Source organism: Vulpes lagopus, chromosome 3 (assembly GCF_018345385.1).
Source record: "Vulpes lagopus strain Blue_001 chromosome 3, ASM1834538v1, whole genome shotgun sequence".
Classification (NCBI taxonomy): Eukaryota; Metazoa; Chordata; class Mammalia; order Carnivora; family Canidae; genus Vulpes; species Vulpes lagopus.
The window spans coordinates 104,904,490-104,929,344 of NC_054826.1; the positions used below are offsets into that span (position 1 = coordinate 104,904,490).

A 24,855-nucleotide genomic window follows, 5' to 3' on the forward strand; every position below is an offset into this window, starting at 1 on the left:
GGGAGTGGCTGCCCTCACCTCCTCCCCTGCAGGGGAGGCACAGCCACCTGTGTTTGCCATGCTGGGGGAGACTCAGTAGGCTGAGATGGCCCCAGAGTGGACTTGGAGCTGCTGGGTTGGCAGGGTGTGTAAGCTGGGCCTGAGTTCCAGATGCCTCTCCTCTAAGGTGGGGGATGGGGTGGGGGTGGGGTGGACTGGCCCCACCCTCCTTGCCGTGGCCAGCTTTGGACTCCAGCTGTTGAGTCACCGCTGCTCTGGGCCAGGTGCCTGCCAGTAGGTGGGTGACCTCTGTCCTTATTCCCCACACCTGTGAGCTGGCTGCAAGGAGGCTGTCAGGGCCCAGGGTAGCCGGGGGGCAGGGGCTGGGCTTTGTCATCTGCCCCGCTCTCTGCTGCTGTCTGTGTCCCTGCCAGGTCCAGGGCGGTGGCCTACACCGGATCTCTCCCCTTCTTTTCATTGTATTAAAATACACATAACATAAAACTCACAGTCTTGACCATTGGTGTGTGTCCAGTTCAGGGGCATTAAATGCCTTCCCATTTCTGTGCAGCCATCACCACCAGCTGTCTCCAGAACTTTCCATCTGTTCTGACTAGAACTCTGTCCCCACTAAACACTGCTGGCCTCCACCCCCAGCTCCTCCCTGTGGGTCTGCCACTGGGTCCCTCGTAGAAGTGGGGTCCTCCGTCACTCATCTTGTGTCCAGCTGACCTCCCTCAGGCTCCATCCATGTGGTGGCATGTTGCAAAATTTCCTTCCTTTTTAAAATGGAGGTGCAGTTCACATAGAGCATTATATCTGTGTCAGGTGCACAACGAAATGATCCAGTATCTGTGTGTGTCGTGATCACAGTGAGACTCGTGAACAATTGGTCTCCACACAGAGTTACAACTTTTTTCTTGTGTTGAGAGATTGTAACATCTACTCTCTTAGCAACTTTCGAATATACAACACAGTGTTATTAACTGTGGTCACCCTGCTGTAGGTTATGTCCCGAACCAATTTATCTTAGAGCTGCAAGTTTGCACCCCTGACCTCCGTCACCCAACCCAATGGCAGCCACCAGCCTGTTCCCTGTGTATGGGAGTTCAGGGTTTTTTTTTCTTGGATTCCACTTATGGTATTTATCTTTTTCTTTCTGACTGATTTCACTTAGCACAATGCCCTCAAAGTCCATGCATATTGTCACAAATGACAAGGTTTTCCTCTTTTTTATGGTGGAACAGTATTCCAATGTGTATGTAAACACAGCATCTTCTGTGTCCGCTCGTCCATCTGCGGACACCAGGCTGCTTCCATGTCTTCTCCAGTGAATGATGCCGAAGTGAACATGGGTGTGGGGCAGCCCTGGTGGCGCAGCGGTTTAGCACCGCCTGCAGCCTGGGGTGTGATCCTGGAGACCTGGGATCGAGTCCCACATCGGGTTCCCTACATGGAGCCTGCTTCTCCCTCTGCCTGTGTCTCTGCCTCTCTCTCTCTCTGTGTCTCTATGAATAAATAAATAGAATCTTTAAAAAAAATTGTATAAAAAAAAAAGAGAACATGGGTGTGTAGACATCTTTTCCAGTTAATATCTTTGTTTCTTTTAGGCAAATACAAAGAAGTGGAGTTGCTGGGTCTTACCATAGTTCTGTTTTTGATTTTTTTGAGGAACCTCCATACCGTGCTCCGCAGTGGCTGCCCCAATTTGCATCCTACCAGCGGCACACCAGGGTTCCCGTTTCTGCTCATCCTTGCCAATAGGTGTTCCTTCTTGTTGTTTAGACAGTGGCCATTCTGACAGGTGTGAGGTCCTGATGTGCACCTTCTCATGGACCTCCTGGCCACCTGTGTGTCTCCTTTGGGAAAATGTCTTCTTAGAGCCTCTGCCTAGCGTTTAATTGGATTGTTTGGCGTTTTTGTTGTTTTGTGTTGCTACTGAGTCATGTGAGTTCTTTATATATTTTGCATATGAGCCCCCTCCCAGACATATGATTTGTAAATATCTTCTCCCATTCCACAGGCTGCCTTTTCATTTTGTTGATGATGTCCCGGTGCAGAAGCTTTCCAGTTGGATGTGGTCCCATGGGTTTATTTTTGCTTTTGTTGCCTTTGCTTTTCATGTCAAATCAAAGAATCCTCACCAAGATCCTCATCAAGAAGCTTACTGCCTGCATGTTCTTCTAGGAGATTTATGGTTTCAGGTCATAGACTCAAGCCTTTAATCCATTTTGAGTTGATTTTTGCGTACAGTGTGAGGAAGCCCAGTTTCTTTTTTTTGCACAAGGCTGTCCTGTTTTCCCAGCACCATTTATTGAATTGACTGTCCTGTTCCCATTGTCTATTCTTGGCTCTTTTATCATAGATTAATTGGCTATGTATAGGTGGGTTTATTCCTGGGCTCTCTATTGCATTCCACTGATTATGTGTCTGTTTTTATGTCAGTCCCATAGTATTTTGATTACTATAGTTTTGTAATATAGTTTGAAATTGGGAAGTTTGAAGCCACCAACTTTGTTTCCCTTCTCAAAGTTGCTTGGGGTCTTTTGTGATTTTATACAAATTTTAGGATTGTTTGATCTATTTCTGTGGAAAATGCCACTGGAATTTTGATAGGGATTGCATTGAATTGTGGATTGTTCTGGGTAGTATGGCTATTTGAACAGTATTAATTCTTCCAGCCATGAGCATGGACTGTCTTTCCATTTATTTGTCGTCAATTTCTTTTCTTAAAGTTTTACAATGTTCAGCATATAGGTCTTCAACCCTTGGATTAATTTTTTTATTATTTTTGATGCACCTGTCGGTGGGATTATTTTCCTAATTGTTCTTTCTCATGTTTTGTTATTTGTGTGGAGAAACAGAACTGCCTTCCGCACTTTGACTTTGTGTCATGTAACTTCACCAAATTCATTTATCGGTTCTAGTTGCGTGTGTGTGTGTGTCTGTGTCTGTGTAATGTGTGTGGAGAGTCTTTAGGGTTTTCCTACACATAATGTATCATCTGCAAATAGTGACAGTTCTACTACTTCCCTTTTGGTTGAGACACCTTTTATGTTTTTTTTCCTACATCATTGCTCTAGCCAGGACTACCAGGACCAGATGGAATAAGGGTGGAGAGAGAGAGAGAGGACATCCTTGTCTTGTTCCTGACCTTAGAGGAAAAGCTCTCAGCTTCTCACTGTTGAGTATGATGTGAACTGTGGGCTTGTCCCGTGCAGCTTTTATTGTGTTGAGGTGTGTTCCTTCTGTACCCACTTTGTTGGGAATGTGTCTCATAAATGGATGTTGAATTTGGCAAATGCTTTTTCTGCATCTATTGAAATCATGTGATTTTTATCTTTCATTTTGTTAGTGGAGTGTATCACACTAATATTGATTTACGGAAGTCAAATTGATTCCCCCTGCCCCCCAAGGACATAGAAGTTTATTGACCACACTGCAAGGGAGCAGCGGGCAGGAGAGCAAAGGAAAGACTGCCAGAATTGATTTCTGGACCCAAACTTGCATCCCTGGAGTAAATCCCACTCAATCAGGGTATATGATCCTCTTAACATATTGTTGAATTCACTTGTGAATACATCATTGAGGACTTCTGCATCTGTGTTCTGTAGGCCTGTGGTTGTGGTGTCCTTGTCTGATTTTACCATCATGGTAGTGCTAGCCTCATAAGAGGAGTTGAAGTGTTCCTTCATCTTCTATTTTTTTGGTATTAATTGGTGCTAATTCTTCCTTAAATGCTGGTAGTATTCACCAGTGGAGCCATCTGGTTCTGGAGGTTTGTTGAAAGGTTGTTGATTATGGATTCAATCTCCTTGCTAATCCATGTGTTCCAAGTTTCTACTTTTTTGTGATTCAGTCTTGTATGTTCCTAGGGATTTATTAGCTTCTTGTTCAATTTGTGGAATGTAATTATTCCTAATACTATCTTAGGATCTTCAGTGTTTCCATGGTATCACTTGTATGTCTCCTCTTTCATTCCTGATTTTGAGTCCTCTCTCTCTTTTTCTTGACAAGTGTAGCTAAAGGTTTGTCAGTTTTGTCTTTTCCAAAAAACAGCTCTTCATTTCACTGATCTTTCTATTATCTTTTTGTCCCCCCCCCACTCTCTTTTTTTGAGAGAGTGCATGCAAGTGGGGGGAGCAGAGGGAGAGAGGGATAGAGAGAGAGAGACAGAGTCTCAAGCAGACTCCCCGCTGAGCATGGAGCCCGACTTGGGGCTGGATCTTACGATCCCGAGATTATGACCTGAGCCCAAAACAAACCAAGAGCCAGATGCTTAGCTAACTGTGCCCCCTGGGCACCCGGGGCTCCATCTGTTCCTCTCTCTAGTTCCTTGAGGTGCAGGGTGAGGTTGTTTATCACAGACCTTTCTCATTTCTCCAGGCAGGTGCATACCACTGTGGACTCCCCCCTCACAATGGTTATTGCTAGACTCTCTGAGTTTCCATGTGTTGCATTCTATTTTCATTTGCCTCAGTTATTTTTTTCATTTCTCCCTTGGCCCACTGCTTATGCAGTAGCATGTTGTTGAATCTTCACACGTGTGTGAATTTTCCAGTTTTCTTGTAATGGATTTCTAGTTTCATGCCATTGTGGTCAGAAGAGACTTCATATGATTTCAATCTTAAATTTATTAAGACTTGTTTTGTGACCCAATGTGTGACCTGTGGTCTTAGGTTTAGGTCCTTGGTCCATTTTGAGTAAATTTTTGTGTATGCCATTGGGTGAGGGTCCAATTTCATTCTTTTCATGTGGGTGTCCCATCTTCCCAGGATCATTTGTTGAAAAACCTATCTTTTCCTCACTGAATGGTCTTAGCACTCTTGTCAAAATCATCTGAGCATATGTGCAAAGGTTTATTTCCTGGCACTCTATTCTGTTCCTGGTCTAAATGTCTGTTTATATCAGTACCTCACTGTTTGGATGACCGCAGCTTTGTATTCAATGTTGAATCACAAGATGTGAGTCCTCCAGCTATGTTGTTCTTTTTTGAGATTATTTTGACTCTTCAGGGGCCCTTGAGATTCCATATGAATTTTAGGATGGGCTTTTCATTCTGCAAAATATGTCATTGGTATTTTGATAGGGATTGCATTGAGTCTGTAGATTGACTTTGAGTAATATTGACATGTTGACAATATCAAGTCTTCCAACCCATAACGTGGGATATGTTTCCATATATTTATGTCTTAATTTCTGTCCACGACATTTTATAGTTTTCATCAAGTTTTTTTTAACCTAGTTAGTTATTTCTTAAATATTTTATTGCTTTTGATGGATGCTATTGTAAATTAATTTGTTCTTGCAATTTACTTTCAGATTGCTCATTATGTATAAAAATGAAACTTACTGCAGCCCCTGGTTGGATCAGTTCACTTATTCTAACAGCTCTTTCATGGAGTCTTTAGGGTTTTCTGCATATGAGACCATCTCATATGCAAACAGATCATTTTACTTCTTCCTTTCCACCGTAGATGCCTCTTCCTTCTTTCTCATGCCTGATTGCTTTGGCCAGAGTTTCCAGTACTGGGTGCGCTAGAGGTGGTGAGAGGAGGCACCGTCCCCTTGTTCCTACTCACTACTGAGGATTACATTTGCCGTAAGATTTTCAGAGACGGCAGTGACTGTGTGGAGGCGGTTCCTCCTGTTCCTGGTTTATTGAGTACTTTTATGGGAGTGTTGGGTGTAGTCAAGTGCTCTTCCCGCATCAGCTGAGATAGATGATCGTGCAGGCTTTCCCTGGTTCTGCTGACGTGGTGTGTCACTCTGGCAGGTGTTCACAGGGAGCCCTCTGTGCACTCCACAGACGAAGCCCCTTGTTGTGGTGCATCGTCCTTCACATGCTGCCGAGCCCTGTTCTCCAGTTGCCTGCTGAAGGTGTTGGCATCCGTGTTCGCAGGGGATGCTGGTCTGTGGTTTTCTCATAGTATCTTTGGGGTTATGCTTGCCCCATAGGATGAGTTGGGAGGTGCTCCCTCCTCCTCAGTTCTCTTGCAAAGCTTGAAAAGGATTGGTGTTGGTTATGAAATGTGGAGTAGGATACACCAGTAAAGCCTTCAGGGCCAGGGCTTTTCTTGGTTGGGAATTTCCAACGCCTGATCCCATCTCCTTCCTCGTTCATAGGCCCCTTCAGATGGTCCACATCTTAGAATTCTTTAGCTACTTGGGTTCCCAGATATTCCAAATGAATTTTGTCAAATATGTGTTATGCATCAACTGAGATGATCACGTGGTTTGTTCTTCCTTCATTCTGTTGTGAGATATTACACTCATCCATTCCCATGTTGAACATCCCTTGCATTTCAGGGATAAATCTCACTTTGTCATGGTGTATGTTCCTTAATATGCTGCTGAACTCTGTGTGCTAGTATTTTCTTGAGGATTTTTTTTTTAAAGATTTTATTTGAGAGAAAGCACATGAGCAGGGGGAGGAGCAGAGAGAGGGAGACATGCTGACTCCCTGTCAAGACCTGAGCCAAAGGCAGATGCTTAGCAGACAGAGCCACACAGGTGTCCCCTAGGCACACTTTTAAATACTTCGTTGTCAAGGGCCATTTCTATCACTGCAGAAGTTCTATCAGACGGTGCTATGTGAGATCTGACAGGAGGGGGAATTCAGTACTTCACAAATCAGGACACAGCAGCAGCTCAGCTGAAAGGTCTCACATTTATTACTGAACCAACCTACTAGTATAGAGGAATAGTAACAGAGAGAATCATTCCCTTGATAAGACATGTCTATTGGCCAGGTAGGAAGGATGTTTCCATGGAAATGATTCTCTCTGTTTCTTGAGGATTTTTGCGTCTGTGTTCACAAGGGATACTGGTCTGTGGCTGTCTTGTATTTCTGTCTGGCTTTGGTGTCCAGGTTATGCTGGGTGAAATACAGAACACCGCACAGAAAGCATTGGGAGGCGCTCCCTTCTCAGTTCTCTTGCAAAGCTTGGAGGGGATTGGTGTTGGTCATTAAAGGTGGAGAATTCACCAGTAAAGCCATCAGGGCCAGGGCTTTTCTTGGTTGGGAATTTCCGATGTCTGATCCCATCTCCTTCGTCGTTCATAGGCTTCTTCAGATGGTCCACGTCTTCGTGATCTAGTCTCGGTGGGTTTTCTCTTTCCGGGAATTTGCCCACTTCATCCAGGTTACCCCGTTGTTGGCATACAGTTGTTCACTGAACCCTCTCCTAGACCTTTTTAGTTCTGGGAGTGGCGTCCCCGACTTTGTGTCTGATTCTAGTGACTTGAGTCTATTTCTTAGTCCCTCCAGCTCGAGGACTGCCGATCCATCAATCTTTTTGAAGAACTCACTTCTGGTTTCATTTATTTTCTCTAGTGGTTCTCTTTTCTTTATTTCATTGATCTCTGCTCCAGTGTTTATGATTTCTTCCCTTCTGCCAGTTTTGGGTTACAGATTTCCTTGTTAGCAGCACTGTGGCTACACCCCGTGTTCTGGTGAGGCATTCTGTTTTCCTTCATCGAATTTCATTTCTAATTTCCCTGGTGATTTCCTCTTTGGTTTCCACTGGGTGTTTAAAAGTGTGTTAAATTTCCGTGATGTTGTGAATGTTTTTTTGTGTGTGTTGACTTCTAACTCCATCCTGTTGTGGCCAGAGAGGATATTTTGTATGTAGCCTACCTTTTAAAATCTATGAAGACTTACCTGAGGCCTCACGTGTGGTCGATCCCATACGACAGTACAACGTCCATTGGGCACCGGGGAGGAACGCGTGTGCCGTCCTAATTGGGTGGACCGTGTGGTCGGACGGGGTTGGTTGCTGGGGCAAGTCCTCCGTGTCCTTACTCCTGTCCGTGTTTCTGAGCATCACTCTGAGTGCAGCATCACTGTCTCCAGCTGTTATTCTAGGCTGGCTATTCCCTTCAGTTCTGTGGGGTTTTGCTTCTTATGTTTTAATGGTCTGTGCTCAGGTGCGTAAATGCTTGTGATTGTTAGATCTTCCTGCTGTATTGAGGATTTTACTCACATGCACTGTCCTTCCTCGTCCCTTGTGACCTTTTCCTGACTTAGTCCGTTTGTGTGATGTTGGTGGAACCAGCTGTCTCCTGGGGACTGTCTGCACGTAACGTGTGTTCCCATCGTTGACTCTCAACCTGCTGTGTCTTTAGATCTCAGCTGAGTCTCTCGTAGACAGCCAGTGGTCGCAGCACGTGTTTTTATCCATCCTGCCGTTCTCTGTGTTGACTGGAGAGGCTCTTTCCCTTTAAAGGGAACGCTGGTGAGGAGGGGCTTCTTCCTGTCCTGTGTGTTTTGTGTTGTGTGTGGCCTATAGCTTTTTTCTCCCTTGTTTCCTGCATTCCTGTCTCCTTCTGTGTTTAGTTTTTTAGTGAAATGTTTAAATTCCCTCCTAATTCCTTTTGTGTATATTCTATAGCTCTTTTCTTTGTGGTTGCCATGGGGATTACATTTAGCATACTAAATTTATAACCTAAATCGATTTTATAGTTTACCTTGAGTAACACGCAGAAACCTTCTCCTTCACAGCTGTGTGTACAACACCTTTTTGGTTGTCGATGTCAAAGTATTACATCTTTACACTGTGCCCCAAGACATAAATAATCATTCATTCATTCATTCATTTAAAAAAAAAATAATCTCTCTACCCAACCAAAATCAAGGGTCACATGCCTCTCCAACTGAGCCAGCCATGTGCCCCCATAGATAATTATTTTAAATGCATCAGCCTCTTAAATTATGTAGAAAACAAGATTTGGAGTTAAATACTAAAGTTATAGTCATACTAAGTTTTACATTAATAATATTTTTCATCAAATGAATTAGTCTCTTAAATCATGTAGAAAACCGCTGTTTTAATGCCATCTAATGCCTTCTGACTAGTATTCTAATAACAATAGCTTTTAGTTGCTGTGTATTTACGTTTCCTGAGATCTTCCTTTCTCTTGTATGGCTTTGTGGTGCTACAGCTCTGGTCGCAAACTCCCTGGACTTCTGTTTATCTGGGAACATCTTGCTTTCTCCCTCACCTTTGAAGGACAGTTTTGCCAGAAATAGGATTCCTGGTTGACAGTTGGTTTTTGTTTTTGTTTTTGTTTTTTTTCTCTGAGCACTTTGCACATATTAGCCACTGTTTTCTGCCTCTGAAGTTTCTTATGAGAAATCTTTTCATCTATTTGAAGGTATCTTGTAAGTGACGCATGGCTTTCCTCCTGCTGCCTTCGGATCCTTGGGTCTGGGTTTTGGATGTTGTACTGTAGTGTGTCTCAGTGTGGCCTCTTGGGAGTTCATGGAGCCTCATGGATGTTTGCACTCATGTCTCCTCACCCCGTGATTTCTTCAGATCTCCCTGCTCCTTTCTCTCCTTCTGTGTCTCCCATGTACAACCCTCGGTCCCTTAGATTCTGTTCACTTTTCTTCCATCTTCTTCTCTGTCTGTTCCTTGGCTTCCATAACTTCCACTGTCCTGTCCTCCTGGCTGCCCAGATCTGCCTTTACATCCCTCTGGTGAATTTCTATTCCAGTTACTGTGTTTTTACCTCCAGAAGTTTCTTTCTAGTTTCTTTGTAGATTTTCTGTCTTTATTCCTATTTCCCTTTGTCTGTACATTGTTTTCTTGACTTTCTTCACATATGCCATTTGTTCTTCAAGCACATTTAAAATTTTTTTCTGACATCTGTGTAATATATCTGCTACTAAATCCTTGTCAGGGACAGATTCTGTTCATCTGTTCCTTTGAATGGGTCATGCTTTTCTGCTTCTCTGTGTGCATCATGATTGTTTTGGTTGGACATTTGAAACTAGTAATGTGGGAACTTGGAAATCAGATTCTCCCCTCTTCTTGGGGCTTGCTGGGCTTAGTCATTGTTTTTGTTTATTATTTTTGTTTTGTTTTGATTGTTGTAGGCTCTCTGCCAATGATCAGTCTGAGGTGTAAAATTTTTTTTAAAGATTTTATGTAGCTGAGAGAGTGCATGAGAGAGCATAAATGGGAGCAGGTGAGGGGCAGAGGCAGAGGGAGAAGCAGACTCCCCACTGAGCCAAGGAGCCCAATGTGGGGCTCGATCCCAGGACCCCAGAATCATGACCTGAGCCAAAAGCAAACGCTTAACCGACTGAGCCACCCAGTAGCCCCCTGAGGTGTAAACTTAATGTCTTCTTGGGTGTTTTTTTTTCTTTTTTAAAAATGATTTTATTTATTTATTTTAGAGCAAGAGTACATGAGCAGGAGGGGCAGAGGGAGACAGAGAATTTGAAGCAGGCTCTGCACCGAGTGTGGAGCCCAGTATGGGGCTCAATCCCATACCCTGAGCCAAAATCAAGAGTTGGACACTCAACCAACTGAGCTGCCCAGGCATCCCTTCTCAGGTCTTTTCTAAACTTTTCTGGGGTCATTTGTGGTCACTTGTAAATTTTTCCTGTACATGCAGCTGTTTTGAAAGTCCCAGGCTTTACTATCTGGCTTCCCAGGGTGGGAGCCTTAGGCCTTTAAATCCTTGGAAGGCACTTGAGTTGGAGGGAGTGGCTGCCCACCTCCTGCTTCAGAGGAGCCATCGATGAACAGAGTACAAGGATGCCTGAGTGGCTCAGTGGTTGAGAGTCTGCCTTCAGCTCAGGGTGTGATCCTGGGGATCTAGGATTGTGTCCCACATCGGGCTACCCACGGGGAGCCTATTGCTCCCTCTGCCTGTGTCTCTGCCTCTCTCTCTGTATCTCTCATGAATAAATAAATAAAATCTTTTTTAAAAAATGAGCAGAGTACAGACCCCATATCTGGAAGTCAGGGCCCTTGTTGCCCACCCTCGCTCTTGCACACTACGTGCAGTTGCTCCAAGAACACTGCAGAAGTGCCTACCCAGGACCAGAGGTCCAGAAGGCCAGTTGCTCCTGTGCCAGGAGCTGATGTTGACCACAGTTAACTCAGCTTACCATCCAGACCTTCCCCTGATCCCAAATTAACTCATGTTCCTTCTAGATGATCCTGTGTCTTCTCTAGAACATTTAGCTCCTCAGGCACAGGCTTTAATGGAGGGATGGGCTCTACACGGTGTGACGGGGCAGGCAGTGAAGATACAGGCAATGTGGAAAGGCACAGGAGGTGGATTGGTGGCCCCCAGCATCAGGGCAGGCAGTGGGTGGGCACTGGTATTGAGGTGGTGAGTGTGGCATCACTGGCAGTGACCACGGTTAGGGTGTGGTCCTGGGGTATGGTAAGGTCTGGGGTTCCCTGAGCATGAGGCGGTCACCAGAACAGGACATGGAGACAGGTGAGTAAGAAGATGGGGTGCTGGTGCTGGGGTTATCCAGAATTAACCCTCGGAGCACCCAGAAGAGGGGTGGGTGTAGCAGGCACAATGGCCCCTGTCACTGTGAGCTGTGTGCTTCATGTGGCCAGAGGAGAAGCAAGGAGGCGAGTGTGTCCGGAGCAGAGAGTAGGGGACAGTCTCACGCCACCATGGCACATGCAGGGCTTGTTGCCCGCTGTAATGGAGGGTCCTGGGCTGACAGGTGAGGTGGATGCCAGGAGACCATTAGAGGGCTTTGGAGTTGTCCAAACAAGAGGTGACAGTGGTGCACTCTAGGACGCTGGCAGTTGTGTGGTGGGAAGTGGTCAAATCATGGATTTATTTTGAACTTTGGGGAACAGGACATGCTGGCACATGAGGTATGGGTTGCAGGACCGGGAGAGATGAGGACACTGGTTTTGAGCTGAGGCTGTGGGAAGAAGGGTGGAGACCAGGAACTGGCATGAGGGGTGACGATTGAGAAATCGCCATGACTCTGAGTGGGCACTCAAGCTTGGGGCTGGGGAACATTCTAGAGAAAGAGGCTGGAGGTAGACACCAGGAAGCCAATGTACAAACTGGCAATGTACACAGTTTTCTTTTTCTGTTTTTTTCTTCACTGAGGTGAAATTCACATAACATAAAATTGACCACTAAAAGCAAACAGTTCAATGGGATCCCTGGGTGGCTCAGCAGTTAAGTGCCTGCCTTCGGCCCAGGGCGTGATCCTGGAGTCCTGGGATTGAGTCCTGCATCAGGCTTCCTTCATGGAGGCTGCTTTTCCCTCTGCCTGTGTCTCTGCCTCTCGGTCTCTGTGTTTCTCAGGAATGAATAAATAAAATCTTCAATCAATAAATAAATAAAGTGAACAGTTCAGTGGCATTTAGAACATTCCAGTGTTGTGTAACCACCACGTCCACTTGGCTCCCAAGTACAGTTTTCACAACCAGGAGATGAGATGAGATGCAAGGGAGGTCCCCAGAGCCTGGCGGTGGGCAGGCCGGCCGCATGCTGCCCAGCCCAGGACGGTGGAGCACCTTGCCGGCCAGCGGAGTCTGCCCCCGGGGGCTGGTGAGTGGCGGGGATGAAAGGGTGTACACGTGGGGTCAGGAGAAGGACTCTGAAATCGGGCAGCACGGGTGCTGAAGGGGGTGGTCCCAGGGTGGGAAGGGAATGTGCCAGAAGGAGACCCCTGGGCCAGGCAGGAGGGGAGGGTCTGAAGGGACACTGGGTCCCCCACTGAAGGGGAGAGAGGGGAAGATTCGCACCCCACGCCTTCAGGAGCTCACTCACTGCCTGCTCTGTAGCTGGCCACCACTTCGGGGAATCCACTCGGCATGCAGAGGCAAACGTGCCCACCGCCCCGGAGCTGCTCTGGGGGCAGGGAGACAGGACCAGGCAAGCAGACAGAGCAGAGCGAGTTGGGAGGGTTCCAGCAGCAGGGGGCTGTGAGGGTGCTGGCAGCCCCCCCCCACCCATGCCCCCCTCACTCCTGGGCCTCAGTGTGCAAGGGACAGGTTCTCCGGAGCCGGCTGCAGGGCTCTGCCAAGACCCCTGGTTCTGGCTCCCTGCATAGGCGGTGCTCTCCTCCCCTGCTGGACTTTGGTTGGGGGTGACGCCACCTGCCCCGTCCTGCCGCGCCCTGCCCCCTGTCTCACCTGGACAGATGCCTCATTTCTGCTCCAGGAAATGGTGAGGGGCTGAGTCACCTGCAGGCTCCCTGGGAGAAGGCAGGGCAGAGCAGGGGCAAACAGAGGGCAGGGACAACCCTGGGAGGCGGGGTGGGGGTGCTGGGAGGAGCCGTGAGAGAGCTGGCAGCCTGGGGCAGAGTCTGTGCACAGAGGGCGCGGCTGGCACCTGGAGGCTGGCACTGGAGGTGTGCCGGTGCTGATGTGGGTTGGGGCAGGAGTGGAGCTCCTCACTCAGGCCTGGCCGCTCTCTATAGCCCTCTCTTCTAGGCGCGGGGCCTCCTGGGGTGCCCTGGGGTGCAGTGCTGCACAGAGCACCTCGTGGTCTGTGCTGGGGGACACGGGCCCTGGAGGCCCACTCCAGGCTACTGGGCAAGGAGTCTCAGAGTCCCTGATGCCCCGAGAGAGGACGGCTGGCTGGCTGGCTGGCTGCTGCTGCTGTGCTCCTTGCCCCATGTGGAAGGGGTGCAGCCAGAGCAGGGCCTGGGGTCAGGGGGTCCTGGTGCTGGGGTTCCCCACTAGCTACCCTCCCACCTGAGGGGCTCCGGGCTCGGGGGCATGAAGCTTTTGTGGACATGTAGACTGCTTACGCTGGGTGCCTCTCTCCTGGCTCTGATGTGGGGGTGTGGGCAGACCCTGCTGTGCTCCAGCAGCCTGAGAAGGAGCCCCGAGTCCCATCTGGCCCCCTAATGCTGGGGTGACGTCTCCCCTGGGGACCTCCTGTCAGCCTTTGTCCAGCTCTTCATAGCCTCCCACCGCATGTGCACACGTAGGGTCAGGGTGGCCCTCCTGTGGAGATCTGCCCAAGAGATCTGCAGAGATCTCTTGGAGGGAGGAGGGAGGGGTGAAGAGCAGGCACATTTCAGCAGGAATTCCTGCAGGCTCCTGGGCCTGGGGCTCCTGGAGCAACCCATGGAGCAACCCATGAAGGCCAGTGGGGGACCAGCTTGCTGGTGCTCCACCCTCGGGCACTTGCAGGGGGTTGGGGGGGTGGGGGGTGCAGGGGCTCCCTCTCCTGGAGGCTGGAAGTCGTCAACTGTTGTTCAGTCAGTCCCCTCAAGAACTCTACTTCCAGAGGCAAGATCCTTCTTTAAAATCTGGGCTCTTGATTGAACAGCCACCCCAGGCTCAAGGGCAGCATTTCAGGCATGGGGGGACCCTCCAGGGTTGCTGAGTCCTGAGACAGCCAGACCGTGTCCCCAGCCAGCTGATCCCAGGGGGAGGCCCCACACCTCCATCTTTAGGATCACAGGCACTCGACCCATTGGTGAGTGGCACACTTGCTGGAGCTGCTGTGAGCTACCGTGTGCAGGTGCTTCGGGCAGGCAGGCCGGCCTCTGGGTGGCACTCAGTGACAGTCCTGTCTGGCCACAGAAAGGTGACATTGGAGCCAGATTTTTGCTAGGCAGGTGGCACCCAGACAACCCTGTGGAAATCATCAGCCTGAGATTTGGGGGAACCGCACTTTGCACCTCAGGTCCAAAGCATCCCACTGGCTTGATCAGACACAGCAGGCCTCTGCGTGTGCCCCACGCCTTGGCTTCTTGCCTTCCCCCCGGGTCCAGCTCAGCCCACCTCCCGCTGGCGCTTCCCCAGCACCACGCACCTGTCCCGGGGCCCTTGCCTTGGCACAGTGCAGGGTTCTTCCCTGTGACGGGGTGAGGGCTCCCCCTCCTCTTCCTCTCCTGGAAGCCTCAGAACCTGAATGTGAACTCAGCCTACTAATGGGCTTCAAAGGGCACTGGGGTGCCTGTCAGCAGGTGGGAACCAATGACCACCGTGAGCAGTGGTCTCACCTGTGACCCGCCTCCACCCCCCAGGACCCCTTTTCTCTCTCCCCTGCCTCTGTTGAACCTGTGGAGGAAAGTAGTTCAGTTCCGGGCCAGTCTGCCATTGTGCGACCTAAGGCAAGTGTCTGACCCCTGCTGGGCCTTATGTGTCTTATTCTGTAGAATTGGCCTAATCATAGCATCAGCCTCAAATGGAGCTGTGGGACCAGGTGAGGTAACGTGCTGAGTCCTCAGCCCCAGGGCGTGTGATGAGGCAGGCAGGGTTGACCAGGGGGCCTCTGAGGGATGCCCAGGACGCTCTTCCTTCCTTCTCTAAGGCCAGGCCTGTGGACTGGCCTGCGTGGCCCCCAGGAGCCAGCTGGACATAGCTCCTGGAGGAGGGAGCACTCATGTCCTAGAGAAAGCAGGTCCCTGTCCACCCCACCCAGCAGGACCAGCAGGGTGAGAGGCCCTGGTTTTTCTGCTTCTCTGGGCTCTGGGGTAGGGCTGGGGCCATAGAAACAGCCACTGAATTTTTATTCATTTTTATTGAGGTATGATTTACACACAGTAAGATGCACCCCCGTAGGAGTGCTGGGAGCCAGGCCCCCACTGATGTGCTTCGGATTCCCATCGGCCTCTTCATGTCACTGAGATGTTAGTGTTCTTGTTACTCTCAGCGGTCCTTTGTGCATTTTGGACACACATCCTGTATCAGAGACATGATTTGCAAAATTTCTCCCGCTGTAACTTGCCTCAACCAGCATCCTTCAAAGAGCAGACCTTTTAAAAAATTCTGATGACGCTAACTTAATTTTTTTTTAGTTTTCTGTGACCAAAAAGGCTTTGCCTCATGCACTCTCACAAAGACTTCTCTTGTTTTCTTTTGGAAGTTTTATAGTTTTGGGTTTTACATTTAGCGTGATGATGCATTTTGAATGACTTTGTTGTAGGTGGTAGGAGGCATGGGCCGAGTTTAGTATTTTCGCAGGTGATGTCCGACTCTTCTGGCACCATGTGCTGAAAGATTATTCTTTCTCTGCTAAGACATCCTTCCACCTTCATCAATAACACGTGTGGAAATATTTCTGGGCTCTATTCTGTGCCAGTGATCTTCTCTTTGTTTTTATACCAATACTGTGCTGTCTCGATAACTGTAACTTTACAATAAATTCTAAAACCCAGAAGTATTAGTGCTCCGTTTTTGTCCTTTTCCAAAGTTGTTTTGGCTATTCTAGGTCCCCTGAATTTGCATCTGAATTTTAGAACTCATTTAATTTACATTTAAAAATCCTCCTGGAGTTCTGATTGGGATGACATTGAGTCTATAGATAAATTTGGAGAGAATTTACATCTTCACGATATCGAGTCTTCCAGCCTGAAAGTGGTATCTTTCACTTCATAGTCGCATGGTCTGTAATGCATCTGTCTCAGCGGTATTTTGTAGTGTTCAGTGCACTACTTTGCATTATCGCTTGTCATATTTACCACTGCGTATTTCTTTTTTTTATACAATTATAAATGGTGTTTTAAACTTTTCATTGTAGTAAAATCTATATAACATATAATTCACTATTTTACCCTCTTTCAAGTATAGTTCAGTGACATTTAAAACAGCCGCATTGTTGTGCAACAATCTCCAGGATGGAAATGACATTTTTAAATGTTCAATTTCCAACTGCTTTTTGCTGACATATACAAATATAATTAATGTTTGTATATTTATCTTATATCCTGCAGCCTTATTAATTCTAGAAGTGTTTTTCTAGAATCCATCAAATTTTCTATGTTGATAATCATGTTGTGTATGAATAAAAGAGGTTTTATTTTTCCCTTTCCAATCTGGAAGCTTATTTCTTTTATTGCCTTATTGCACAAACTAGAATCTCCAACTCTGTTTTGAATAGAAGTGATTAGAATAGACATTCCTGTCTTGGTCCTGATTCTAGGGAAAAGCATTCAGTCTTTCTCCATTAGGTATGATGTTAGCTATAGATATTTCATGATGCTGTATATCGAGTTAGCAAAGCACTCCTCTATTCCTAGTTTTCTTTTTTATTTTATTTTATTTATTCATGAGAGACACAGAGAAAGAGGCAGAGACATAGGCAGATGGAGAAGCAGGCTCCATGTGGGGAGCCCGACGCAGAACTCAATTCCAGGACCCCGGAATCACACCCAGAGCTGAAGGGAGATGCTCAACCATTGAGCCACCCAGACGTCCTAGTTTTTTACCAGGATGCTCCATTTTATCACGTGCTTCTTCTGAATCTAGTGAGAGTTATATGTTTTTTCATTTTTAATCTGTAAATATGGTGAATTACATTGATTTTCAAATGTTAAGCCAGCTTTGCATTCCTGGTGTAAATCACTGGTGGTCATGGTTTTGTCTTCTTTGTAATGTTATTGGGTATGCGCATCTTTTTGTGGATGTGTTTTCACTCCACTTTGGTAAATACTGAGGAGTAGAATTGCTGGTATACAGGAAAAAGATGGTTAATTATGTGAACAACTGTTTTTCAAAGTGAGTTGAACCAACTTATGCTCCTGCCAGTGGTATATGAAATTACCAGTTGTTCCGTATCGTCATCATTTGGTAATGTTGGTCTTTTGCTTTTCAGCCATTCCAGTGGATGAGTAACAGGGTGCCATCACCAAAGCTTTTTTTAAAAGGGTACAAACTGGGCAGCCCCGGTGGCTCAGCGGTTTAGTGCCACCTTCAGCCCAGGGCCTGATCCTGGAGACCCGAGATAGAGTCCCACGTCGGGCCCCCTGCATGGAGCCTGCTTCTCCCTCTGCTTGTGTCTCTGCCTCTCTCTCTCTCTCTCATGAATAAATAAAATCTTTTTTAAAAAAAGGTACAAACTTTCTATTCCTCAAGTGATAACTGTGTTGCTCTAGTCTCTGACACACCTGATTTAGCTGGCATTTTTTTTTTTTTATAAGTACTCTCTACACCCAATGTGGGGTCGAATTCATGACTCAGATCAAGTCAGTTGCTGTCATGATTGAGCCAGCCTGGTGCCCTGTCCTTACCCTTATGTGAAGGGCTTAGTGTCTCCATTTCTTAAGTTCAGACTTCCTAGAGCCCTCCATGGAAGCAGCTGCTTGTGTTCTGTTTGAGGGCATGTGTGTGTGTGTGTGTGTGTGTGTGCATACCTCCCACACTCCCACACGCTGGATGGGCAGGCTGGGGCCAAACAGCTTTAAGTTGTACAACAGTAGGTCCTTGTCCTAGCCGCAGGATGGCAGACAAGTTCGTAACCTCTCCTTCAAACTAGGAGCCTTGTTGTCATTTGATTATTAGTGGTGGCAGTATGCTATGCCTTCTGATCACATGCCTTCCTTGATCTCACGTCTGTCTCACTCTTTTCCCTCCAATGCAGGGCCTGGCGAATGTTTTCTTAAAGGACCAGATAGTAAATATTTCAGGCTCTGTTGGCCACATCTCCTCATCACAACCACTTGACTTTGCCACTGTATTGCAGAAGCAGCCACAAAGTGTAAATGAGGGGTGTGGCTGTGTGCCAATAAAACTTTATTTACAAAAACAGGCCCAAGGGCCACAGTTTGCCAATCCCCGCTGAGGTGTTCTGTAAACAGGTCTTCTAGGCCAGGACAGAGACAGCCTTGTCCCAGAGTCTGTGTATGAGGATGGAGGATGGCTGAGCAGGAGCGTTTGTTGGTCTTTGTTTAGCCAACCTCAGAATTTCCTCACATGTCAGGGAAGGCTGTGAGGAGACAGCCCTGGGCCAGCGGTCCACAGTCAGAGCAGATATTACCAAGTGGTAAAAAGTGAGGTCTCTTCTGCACCCTAGTGACTGTCCCAGTTGGGCTCATTTTGCAAGTGATGGTTACTGTCCCATCTTACAGAGGAGGCGGCGAGCCTGGAAGGGGTGCTGCTTGCCCCAGACCATGTGCCTGCCAGGCACTCTACACAGTAGTGGACTAAGCAGCTTTGGTGGAGGTCTCTGGGGAAGACAGAAGCCGGGGGTGGATTGGGACTGTCCCCTTTCTGCACCTCGGTTTGGTGCTCTCCACCTGTTGCCCGGGGATAGCCTTTCATTGTAGACTGTCGCCCTCTCCTGCCCCACCAGCCCTCCCTGCACGGCGTAGCCCTCAGCAAATGTTCATTAGTAGAGTCGGGGAGAAGGCCTTGGTGCCCTCTTGGGAAGTAGGGGTTCTGCAGACAGAGGGCTGTTGGGTCATTAATTCATCACAGAACCTGACCTCTGGTTTTGGCTGGGTTCTGTCCTTGGGAAGCCCACGATGAATGAGGAGACTGAGTCAGGAAGCCCAGCAGCTGCAACAAACAGCTCTGCATCTCAGAGGCCGGGCTTGTTACTGGCTCACAACACAGTGCTGTACACAGGTACCTGTCCCAGCTCTCTGGGACCTCTCTGCTCCAGACAGTGACTCAGGGGCCTCCACCCCTCCACCCCTCCACCCTCACCAGAGTCGCCCCACCCCCATCCCCTTGGTCAAGGATGCAGAGAAGAAGCACCATGGGCGGGTGGTGGCCGTCAGCCAGGCCTGGCGGGACGGGTCCCTCTGATCACGTTCCATAGCCCAGAATCACGGCCGCACTGAACTTCCAGGTGGCTGAGAAGTGTTGCGCCATGTGACCCCGGGGAGGAAGAGAGGCAGGCCACGGTCTCTGCCACAGACCTGTGCTCTGAGGGGCTGAGGAAATTAGCATCTGAACAGGGACGTGAATGCTTGAGGGTGCCTGGGAAGGCTTGTGGCCTGGGCTGTGTCAGCAGAGCCACACAGCCACTGTGTGATGACTGCCATTACCTGAGCACCCTGTGTGCCAGGCTGTCCCCCCTGCTGTTAGTGGCCTCAGGGTCCTTGATGGTATTCTGCTCACTTTACAGAGGAGAAAGAGAGCAATGAAGTGATTTTCTTTGGGGCGTACAGCTAGGAAGGGTGGGGAGAGAGTGGGACCCAGCCCCCCAGGCTCGGGTGCGGGTCTGCTCAGCTCTAGAGCACATCTGATGGGGCTACGGGGTCCTCCCTGGTTAGCAGGAGTGTGGCCACTCAGGTGGACAGGGGCCCGGGTGCTTCTCTGGTGAGTGTGAATGGGTGAGTGAGCCACAGCTCCCCAGTCTGGCTTTGGGAGAAAGCCTGCTGCCCTGCCCTGATGCAATTTCCTACAGAAATCTGCAGCTTGGGCCGCAGTCCATGTCTGCCCACTCCTGCCAGCTCCTCGCTGCTGGGGGGGGGGGGGCCCTCCTCGCAGGCGGCAGCACCAGAGGACGGTGGCAGGGGTGCAGCCCCGGCCCAGCTGGCGGCTGTGTCTGTGGCCCGCGTGGGTCTTCCCTGCTCACATTCTCTTGGACCAGAGGAGTCGCTCATTTCCTGGTGGGGCAGCATTTTCACAGAGGGAGCAGCTCCTGGGTCCCTAGGACGGTGGGTGTGCCCGGGCATCCAGGAGGGACACCGAGGGTAGGCTGGGGCCGCAGGAGAGTGGGGGTGTGGGGCGGAGGCCTGGGGGGGGATGGTACCAGGGGCCTCGGTGTGCCCCCCGGGCAGCAGCCAGGCAGTTTCTAGAGAGGGGTACCAAAATGCAGGGAGAGTGTATTCTGAGGGTAGAGGACACAGGTTGGTTCATGCAAAGCCATGGGCTCTGCTGTTCCCTGCGTCCCCATGATCATGTGTGGGGTCTTCAGTCTGTGTGCTGCCAAGAGCGCTTGGGCTGCAAGGGGTCTGTGGCTCTCTGATACCCCCTCTGGCCCCCGGGGAGGCACGGAGCTGGTTCCCCAGCTGCCCACTCTGTGGGGTTCCCTGCAGGCCCATCCTGCCTGCTCTGTAGACCCCAGTATGTTGGAGGCCTGGCTTCTGGCTGCAGTCAAGCCCTGCTGCCAAGGCACCTCCCTGGGCCAGTGGAAGGGAGCTCAGGGACGTGGCTGTGGGGGCCGTGCAGACATCTGGGGCCCTGATGTGGGTACAGACCCGGCTGCTAAGAAGGGGCCCAGAGCATGTCAAGCCCTGACCCATTTATATTCTAGGTCCGAGACAGACAGTGCTCGGTAAACAGGCAAAGAAATTGAATGCCAGGACGGCAGAGGGGGTGAGGAACCGAGATGGACACTGAGGGGGCCCCCAGCTGGTGGCCGGGGAGCCTGTGAGGGTGACCTCTGCACCCAGATGAGTGGAGGAAGGGGACGCCAAACGTGGGGGGCTGGAGCAGCCCAGGAGGAGCTAGGAGAGGTGGTGAGAAGTCCCTGGAGGGTTCCAGAGCAAAAGCTGCCTGGATGCTCTAGCTTCTGAGGCCATGGGGGGAACATGGGGAGCCAGGGTGGACATGGGGGATGTCCAGGAGGATGGGTGGGTGGGCCAGTGGTCTGTCTGCCCCTCTGCTCATAGCTCCTCAGAGTGGGGGTAAGGACCCCCCCAGAACCACAGCTCCGAGGCCTCAGGCTCTCTGGGCCACATCCCTCGCTGACCCTGTGGGGAGCAGTGATGTCTGCTAACCCCAGTACAGGGAGGGGGCAGAGGGCTGAGGCCCCTGGTGCTTTCAGGTTCCCCACCAGGAGCCTGCGTCTGTGCCTGGGGTCACTGCCCCGTCGCCTAGCACCCCAGTCTCATCAGGAGGCCCATCCTGCACCAGGCACCCCCATCCCATAAACACCCATCAAGGGGAGGTTGGAAGTGAGGGCTCAGAGGATCCCCAGCCCCCACGGACAGTCTGCCTGTGGGGCTGGGCATGGGTCCCTCAGGATGATGTAGCTGTTTTTCTCCCGAAACTTCTCTATTCTGGGTGCCACTTAGAAGTGACCTGCCTCCCTCATCTCCACTTCCTCTCTAGACCCTAGAGCAGGTCACACGCCCCACGGGTGCCTCGGGGACAGCGACAGGGATGCTGTGAGTGGGGCCTGTCATCACCAGAACCCCTGTGCTCAATTACTCAGCCCACCACTCCCTGTGTCCCTCTCGGGTCCCGCAATAAGCCGGCCCTTGTCTCCCCAAGCAGGCAGGGAGGGAGGCTGGGGACCAAGGCAGGGCGGGTGCCCTCGGGCCACTGTGAGTCTGGGGCAGGGGCCAGCCACCCCCAGGGCCAGGGCTGCTGGGTCCTTGGTCCAGGAACCAGAGGGGCCTGGTGCACCGGCCCCCACACCCACACCTGCTCACTCACACATGTGCACACCACACCTGCCAACTCACATCTGCACACGCCCTGTAAGACTTCTAGCACAGAGCTTGGGCCTGTGATGAGGCCTTTGGTATCTGAGGAGAGGCTCTGGCCTCCTGGCATCTGACTTAAACCAGCCTGATTCAGGAGAAGCTTTACTTACAAGCGGAAGGTGCTTCAGAGACCATCGTCCCTTCTGAGCACTCGCTCTGAGCCTCCCTCCTTCGGCCTCTGGCTCTCACTCAGTTACTAGGATGGGGCGTGCAGAACGCAGACAATCCCGGAGCCGCTTCCAGGGCCCAGTATATCGTGTCACGTTCCACTGTGCTCGGTTGCCGTGGATCAATATGAAAAATTGCAAATGGACCGGCTTTTGCAAATGAAAAGTGGGCCGACTTATACCTGGACCCGCTTGCCCAGTTAGGTCAAGCAGCCATCAGCACCCTGCATGTTGCTGCGTCCACGCATGCACACACGTGTTCCCATTGCACTTTGAGGGTAAGTGAGACATCAAGGTGTGTCCGAGTGCGTGGGCACGTGGCCAAGCCAATGTCCCTGTCATGATGGAGTGCCATCGTCCAGCACATCTCCCATGGCCATGCGTTGTCCACTTGGGTGTCCGCGGAGCAGCTAGGACATCGGGGATGGGGCTGCTCACCTGTGGCAGGTGGGAGGGACCTCGCTTGGGACAGAGCCCATGAGCCCTAGGGATCTCCTTGCCAGCCTCCCTTTGCAGGGATGGGCAGACAGAGGCGAGAGTCCCGGCCCTGCTCCATTCCCTGGGTCGGAGCCTCCCTGAGCAGACATCTGGCCTTTGCCTTCCAGATCCTGATTGGGCTTCCTACACCCTGGGGGTGTTCATCTGTCTCAGCTGCTCCGGAATCCACCGGAATATCCCCCAGGTCAGCAAGGTGAAGTCTGTCCGCCTGGATGCCTGGGAGGAGGCCCAAGTGGAGGTATGGGCCTGCGTGGGGGTGGAGTGGGGGTGGCCGTGAGTGGGAGGATCCCCTGTAGTCCTGCTGCCACCTGGGTGTCCTGGGCCTGGCCCCCTGGTCAGACACCCTGAAGGTCTTTACCCTTTACCCTTGCTCCAGACTCCTGACTGGGACTAACACTGCAGGGGGGGGAGTTGGGAGGGATAGGGTAGGGGAGCGGGAGGGGGCAAGGGGTGAGGGCAGGGGGAAGACAGGGGTTGTAGGAGGGGTGGGGAGAGAGGCAGGAGGGATGGGATGGGCAGGTGAGGGTGAGAGGGCAGAGGGTGGGGGCCGGGGGCCAGGCGGGGTGAAAAGGACCTTTGTGTCCTGTGCCCTTGGCCTCTAGTTTGCCTGTTGAAAGCGCACATCTCAGCAGTCTTTGGTATGTTTAGGGGCCAATGACACCAAAGTCACTTTTAGGACATTTCCACCTGGGAGAGAACCCGTACGCTTAGCCGTCTGGTACACAGGCCGGAGGATGCTCCTGTGCTGTGTGTCCCCACCGCTGTGCCCGTGGTGGGCACTTCCATGAAAGGGCCAGCAGGTGGCCCTGCGTCTGCTTCTCTCACCGAGTGCCCCCCGCCCCCACCCCGTCCAGGGTCACCCAGGTTCTGGTGGGTCAGGGCTCTGCTCCTTTTTACGAGAAGGTAACATCCACCATATGGCTGGGCCTTGTTCTGTCTGCCCACCTATCTGTGCACAAGCACCTGGATGCTTCCCCAAGGCTGTGTTTTGGTCAAGAGACACGTGCATGCAGGGAGCCAGTGACCGTGTGGGGCCCCCATGGCGTCCCCCCCACAAGGCACAGTGAGCCCTCTCGTGGAGAGTCCTTATTCAGTGGACCAGGTGACTGGAGGGATAGTGGCCGCCAGGCAGGTGCACCTGTGCCCCCACAGGGCCAGTGGTGGCTCTTAGAAGCCTCATCCCTGAGGGTCCGAGGCCCCACGTCTGTAATTTCTCACAGATTTGGCTCCATTTCCCTCCCCGGCGGCTTCTGGGCCCCCCAGCCTGCATCTGAAGGCCTCTGCTGCACCCCTGCACTCTGGCCCCAGGTCCTTCCCGGCCGCATCCCCATGGGGTCTTCATGCAGCATTTCTGGGTCTTGAGTGACCCCGGGCATCTCAGGCCGTGGTCTGGAGTCTCTTGTGCTGTCCCGTCCGCCTTGCCATGCGCAGCCTTGGCCCCTCGCGGCGCTTCCGCTTTCTCGTGTTCTTCTATATTTGGGGATCTAACCCTCCGAGGTGGTAGTAGGAGACGTTTTTTTCTGGGTTGTCTTTTGACTTTGCTCGAGGTGGTTTTTGCAGTGGAAACTTATTTACTTTGATGTAGTCAAATTTGTCAGTCTTCCGTGGTTTCAGGGGTTCTAGGGTGTGTAGATGGTCCCGCTTGGCCCCAGGCCTGGTCTGACTCATCACGGCATCACCGAGGTAGAGCTCACACCCCAGGCAGTTCCCGGGCGAGGCTGTGGCCCATCGGTTTCACCACGTCGCCCGGCCGCGCAGCCATCCCCCCTGCCTGATCTTGGAGTATTTCCCCCAAATGACCACCTCCCCAGCCCCCGCTGGAAGCAGGGAGTCTGCCTTCTGTTCCAATGGATCCGCTCCTCCGGAAGGGTCAGGTCACTGCTCCCATGTCCCCCCGTGCTCTCTGTGACTCCCCCCCCCCAGGGAGCACCACGTGTCCGGGCTTCACCCACGAGGTGGCAGGTGTCCACGCCACACACCCCTCTATCGCAGAGTAATTCCCGCTGTGTGGACGGACCACATTCGGCTTACGCACCCGCCCGTCCAGCCCCGGGCCTGGGGTCATCTCACTGGCAGCTCCCGTGCACGCTGCCTCTGGGAACAGTCTGGGCGAGCTCTCGGGGCGGGGGCTGGAGTGGCCTCTCCTGGACTGGGTGGCACGGCCATGTCGGAAGGGACCTGCTGGTCACCGGGGCACGTGCCCACTGGCCGTGCATGACTGTTCCGGTCCCCCCAACGTGCTGCCCTGCTGGCCTCCGGGCCAGGTCACCCTCAGGGCTGCAGGTGGTCTCTCGCTGTGGGGTTGAC

The 24,855-nt window shown here is 51.1% G+C and overlaps 1 protein-coding gene and 1 long non-coding RNA gene across 4 annotated transcripts in view; one reads left to right on the forward strand and one right to left on the reverse strand.

Moving 5' to 3' along the window:
* Positions 1-24,855, forward strand: part of ADAP1 (ArfGAP with dual PH domains 1) — a 50,970-nt gene that overhangs the window by 4,739 nt on the left and 21,376 nt on the right. For 2 of the 3 annotated variants that reach the window (XM_041748587.1, XM_041748588.1), the window contains exon 2: positions 22,656-22,786. In XM_041748587.1, the coding sequence (XP_041604521.1) occupies positions 22,656-22,786 (131 nt within the window). Of the gene's footprint in view, positions 1-12,161; positions 12,310-22,655; positions 22,787-24,855 lie in introns of those variants that run through there. The other variant, XM_041748589.1, reaches the window with a different exon arrangement.
* LOC121487180 lies at positions 12,001-13,018 on the reverse strand. The gene is made up of 3 exons (XR_005986782.1): positions 12,897-13,018; positions 12,532-12,612; positions 12,001-12,050 (listed from the first exon to the last, which is right to left on the reverse strand). It is a non-coding gene; the product is annotated as an uncharacterized LOC121487180 (long non-coding RNA).